General features: G+C 39.9%; 1 protein-coding gene across 1 annotated transcript; it reads right to left on the bottom strand.

The window, feature by feature from the left end:
• Positions 1 to 327: 327 nt before the first annotated feature.
• On the bottom strand, positions 328 to 2,098 carry pnmt (phenylethanolamine N-methyltransferase; the record flags this gene model as incomplete). The annotated part of the gene is made up of 3 exons (XM_083904150.1): positions 328 to 766; positions 1,559 to 1,769; positions 1,927 to 2,098. 3 exons carry the CDS (start codon positions 2,096 to 2,098, stop codon positions 328 to 330), a joined length of 822 nt encoding a protein of 273 aa, XP_083760276.1.
• Positions 2,099 to 5,813: the final 3,715 nt, after the last annotated feature.

Below are 5,813 nucleotides of genomic sequence, written 5' to 3' on the forward strand. Positions count from 1 at the left end.
TTGAAGGAGGACATTTCTTGATGCTGTATTTGCAGTGTTTCAACTCCAGGAGGCAGTGTTTGATTATGTTTCAGCCACTAATTGTAACTTCGCTCAGAAAAAAAAGGGTTGTCATGTCATATATGCACCATATATTCTTATGCACCATCAAAGAATACATTTGAATACATTGAATAGAATAGAATATGGCAAAGCACTCCTCTTATATAGAGAGTCAGTTTCATTATAAATAATGCTGTGCATATTACCTATTATTATATTTTACTATAATGTATTCATTTATGCTCTTAAACTATCATATATTTGGTCTTATTTCTTATTTACCCTTTAGTCCTTTCTAGCCTTTGCAAAAAATACCCCGGTCACATCATCGACTCCGACCCTCATGTCCTGAGACAGAGTGTAAACCTCCAATCGGATAAGAGTGAAGCCACTTTCCTTTAAGCTGGCACAGACCTGGGCCTCATTCAGTGGAAGCACAGGGATTTTTACACCTGGACCCCCAAAATAGTAACTCTCACCCAGAGCCCCAATGAGCAGGAGGTGGCCTCGGGGCCGCAGGAGCCCCCCAATGTGACCCAAGGCCCTGGTGAAAGCAGCCAGGTCCGGGCTGACGCTCTCGAGACAGAAGCAGGACACAAGGCAGTCGGCCCCTGCTGAAGGCAGAGCGTCAGGGGCCAGAGGATGAGGACGGTGCACATCAATTGGGACGATGTCTGTGATGACCTTGCGTAGCTTTGCAGCTTTCTCTGTCCATGCTGAGGGCCTGATGGAGACAATATCAATGAATCACAAACTAACATTTGAAAAAAGCTGTTGTAAATGTCCCACATAGCATCTCGTTTGAAAATATTTCACTGTACATTCACATGAAATTAATGACTACTGGTTGCATTGATTTCACAATTGCAGTGTCCGATTTTCACTGTAATTTTAATTCTAAATTACTGTAAATTGACAGCTGGTTACTGTTCACATCACACCGTATGTTACAGTACTTTCCTTGTATAAATACAATATTTTACTATAACTTTGCAGTAATTGTCAGTCAGAATATATGACTGAAGTATTTTGTAACTGTCTCTACTCTCTAAATAAATACTATTTCAATGTAGGTTTACAGTAGTTAGTATATTACTGTGATTTAACAGTATTTTCCAGTTAATACAGAATCTGTATTTTACTGTAACGTCACAGTAGTTCTGCCTCACAATATATTGCATTACTGTGATTTGGAAGTATTTTTTTTTGTATTTTCTGCCACAATTGCCACAATAAAACACTAAAATACATATTACATTGTGAATTGTTGCGGTTAAGGTCTCTGAAATGATCATTTATTGTGTGATTAACAACTTTTTGTTTTGACCCTGGTTTTGACCAAAACATACAGCACCTTATATTTGCTACATTTTCGTTGTCTAATGGTCACATTAGGCCCAACATGAGAATGATTAATTGCTAGACCTTCTTTTTTAAAAAGAGAGATAGATGGGACACATGCTACAGAGAGTGTTTCTCTCTAACACAGTGACGTGAGGATCAGGTTGTGAAATACCGTCGTCCCTCCAGCTTGCACACGTGCTGCAGATACGGTGTCCAGTCCAGGTTGCAGCCTTTCTCATCCTGGACCCAGCGCCTCAGCTCCTGCCTGTTGACTTCTAGGAAGTCTGTGAGGAGCACCTTTTTGAAAAGCTCACAGCCACTCAGCACCTGGTACAGGGTAGGGCCCGACCCTATGTCCACCAGAAGCTCACCACTCACATCTCCTGGGAAAGGTGAAGGAGAAGAAAACAACAGACAAGATGAAACTCAAGTCGTAGCATCTGGAATACTTCTCACACATACAAATCGTAGTATTGGAGTGAAATAAAATTCACACATCACACCAAAGAGTTTGCACGATTGGTCACCTGATTGCTTTACCTTCAGTGAAAGCTCGATGTAGACACGCCAGTTTCCATGGCACTATGCTGTCATTTCTTCCAAAGTCAGCACGAGGTGGAGTGTAGTTGTACTGTAGATATGCCGCAGGATCAAATCCCTGATAGCAGGCAGCTATGGCAGCTACTCCATTCCCTTTATCCTTCCTTTCCATCCTCACTTTGCTGTGTGGATCTGCCAAGTACTTAGCAATGGTCAGTGGTCAGTTCAGGTGCACATCTGCCCCCTCGGCTGCCTTATATACCTGTGTATGTGGGTGTATCCGTATTATATGTGTGTTTGTGCTCCACTGTGTTTCAGTGGCAGAGATAGCGATCCTGCTTTTTGGCCTGTGTTTCTGCCTGATAGCATTTGTTCTGCTCACTTTCCCCGAGGCACTGATACCATCAGATCAGGGGGCTTCCTCCGACACTAGACCCACTAATGGACTCTTCATGGGGCTTTCAGGTTGTCCACTCGAGGGCCAACCGTCCATATCTCCACGATCTTTCAAAAGGGCCTTTCATAATCAAACACAAGACCACGTCCGTCTGAGCCAACTGTGTTTGAAACACAAAAACATGTCTATATAAAAATAAAAAATGCACAAGGAATTAGACTTTGTTATGGTCTATTATCCTGTACTTGTTTAAATAACTTTTAAAAGGTTCAGTGTCTACATAAACTTCTGCTTGTGCATACTATTCAAATCCCATCGATTAATAAATAAGCCTGTAAAGTGACAGTAAAACAGTAAAACAGGTGGAGAAGAATCACAATTGGGACTTTTGCAGCCTTCACATCAGTGGACCCTTTGCACAGCAACCTGTTTGACATGTTTTAGCAGGAAAGGCACAGGTGTTGGTGATCACATTAATGTCAGGGCAGTGACAGTAAAACAGCATGCAACCTGAAACTGAGCCAACTAAATTCATTTGATTATTTACACCTGCGTGTTTCGACCCAAATGGCCCATTGTCCAATTTAGACTCAAGTTCTCTCAATCTTGGACTCAAGCACTAATAAAACTTGTATTAATGTATGTAAAATGTTGAAATAATGTTGCTATAACACAGCCTATACTGTTCTGTCCATCTCATACAGTGAGTGAACAATTTGAAAAGTACATTAAGTTCATTAATTGTGTAATTGGTGAACTGGACCTCATCTTGGAACACAAACGGACCCAAACTCGGACTCTTTGAATGGGGGTCATGTTGGAAATAGTTTTTTAATCTAACACTGTTTCACCAACTCCACAATACTGTACAGCCATGCTCGACAAGCTATATTTTCAATTTGAGCAGATTAAGAGGGACATATTTTCCTTCTTAACTGCAGATGTTTATTATTGGGCTTTTTTTCTGCCAAAGAATGGGCAAATTCTTAATTACTGCTGCATTATAATCCCCTGTTAAATCTTGAAACCCCTCGCAACTGTGGCCAGCTGACGAAAACACCCCCTGATTGAATTTTCACTATTTAGCAAACAACAGCTGAACCAACATGGAATGCAGCCATGTTGGATGATCAAATGTTTTCTTCCCAAAGGGTCTCTTAACACCTTGCTCATCTGCTGCAGGAGCACACACACACATACACACACACACACACACACACATACATACACACACTTTGACCTTCTTCAGCCGTGCAAAATATTACAGTGTCAAAGGGACACGATGCATTATCCAATTCTGCCATGTGATGTTGAATTTAGGATATTTGGAGATTACAGAGAATCAGATGAAGTTAAATGGGTTGAGACGTTTCTGAATGTGACATGTGAAGTGAGTTTGCAACATTCTTGGTGTATATTTTTGTAAATTGTCACATTTTCAAATAAAGCTCCATGAGTAAATACAATTTTGTATTTAAAAATGGAAGCATGCTATACATTTATAATTGACAAAGATGCACACACACACACATGCAACATAGTTGGTGGATTAGTGAATAGCCAGGAGCAAAGTAAGGTTCACTTTCTTCCCCTGAATCAGATGGTCAGATAAAAGAAGAGAGAGGACAAAAACAGAGGAACAGATAAGGGGCAAATGTGGAAAACAGAAGAACAAAACCAGGACAGGTGTAATAGAATCATGAACATTTAGACAAAGCAACAGGAGCAAATTTAGTTATCTGTGGTTCTTGGGGCTATGGAAGTCCAACAGTGCAAGTTAACTTTGCACTGGGTTACTTTTTGTTTTGCCACAGAATGCACAGAAAACTACCATCACTACTGCATTTCTGCTGCATGGACGAGTTGAAACTTCATCAAAATGAGGATAGTTGGAGTGTTTTTAGTGAAGATATATATCGGAGACATTTGTTTTTACATCCCTTTTTCCCAATGAGGCAGGAATTGTCTTATTATTACTCTCATCTTGTAATGTGCAGCTTAACCGGTCCTGAGTTACAGTGTATCCAGACACCATCTGACTTAAAACTGGTCTTAAAACTCTCATCTTAATGTGTGCAGCTGAAGATGGACATGGTCAGACATGGTCAGGATTTGGGTTAAATCAACAGATGCCGAGATTGGTGTAGTTTCTGAAACTTGGCTGACCAAATCTGTTAACATAATTTGATATAATGTTTTTCGTACCAACAGGTCTAAGAAAGGCGGCAGTGTTGCTACTTATGTTAAATAAAATTTGATGCCTCGTTAGTTCGGTCTAAATCCATCTGCAAACAATTGGAATTTCTGGCACTGAATGTGGTAATAAATAAGGGCCTTTGTCGTTGCGTGCTACAGGACCCCAAGTGTTAAAATCTTTAAAGTATATTTTGTGCAGTCCTGTCCTGAATAATAATGAACTTGTTTTAGCTGGTGACAAGCCCTAAACACCCTGAGAGGTCCACCTTGATTGATTTGATTTTGACTAATGTTCCTCATAAAGTCACATCTATGGGTGTCTTCTGCAGTGACTTAAGTTACCACTTTGTTGTAGCTGCTATTAGGAACACTAAGGTGACCAAATCTAAACCTTGTATTATTTATAAGAGGAATTTTAAACACTTCCAATACCAAGCCGATCATACTGATTGGAAGAAGATCGAATCTTTAGGAAAGCTTTTATGCAAATATGTATTTATTATGACAATAATCATGCTTCATGCTGTAACCTGGCTAAGGCCAAGGCAAGGAAAACAGGCCCTACCACTGATTGGTCTGCTTTCACATAGCAAATGTTCTTCTTTTAGTAAGCAAGCTAAATCAGAATATTATTTGTCCAACGTGAGTTTTTTTTATTCTATCTTGCTCGCTGATGTGGTTTTATTTTGAAATGCCAGTTTGAGTGACACTTCCGCTTCATTTCCGTATTGCACCGGCCAGGCTAACGTCACATCCTAGTAATCCACCGCCAATTTACGAGACAATATTTTGAGAAAAATACAACACCTGTGTTTTACATTTCATGTCAGCAGCGTCAATTAATGGACATTTCATATTCTGAACGACTGCAGCGGGATTTACTAACCCTCGAGAGAAGAGAATGTCCGTTTGCAGTCGTGGCAACAGTTTCATCAGCAGCCTGACAGTGGGTCAGGGGAGGAGTCATCTCTGTGTGAACTAGTGTGGGATAAGTAATAACGGGACCACGACTATGAACGAGGCTGAATAGAAGGCATTACACAGCAGAAGATACACGAGGACTTCACCAGGTTAATAAAGAACAACAGTAACCAGTAGGATATTTATATTTTGCAATTTAAATGTCTCTATTTTTTCAGGCAAACGCCAAAGTCCAATGTCTTAATAGAATAGAATAAGACTAGACTCGACTAGAATAGAATATACATATGTACTGTCATTGTATAAAGTAAAACAAAAGTTCTATGATTTTCAAATCTAAATTGCACTTAAAAGCAATGCAAATTGTAGAAGC

The sequence above is a fragment of the Microchirus variegatus genome, assembly GCF_963457635.1.
Source record: "Microchirus variegatus genome assembly, chromosome: 17".
Classification (NCBI taxonomy): domain Eukaryota; kingdom Metazoa; phylum Chordata; class Actinopteri; order Pleuronectiformes; family Soleidae; genus Microchirus; species Microchirus variegatus.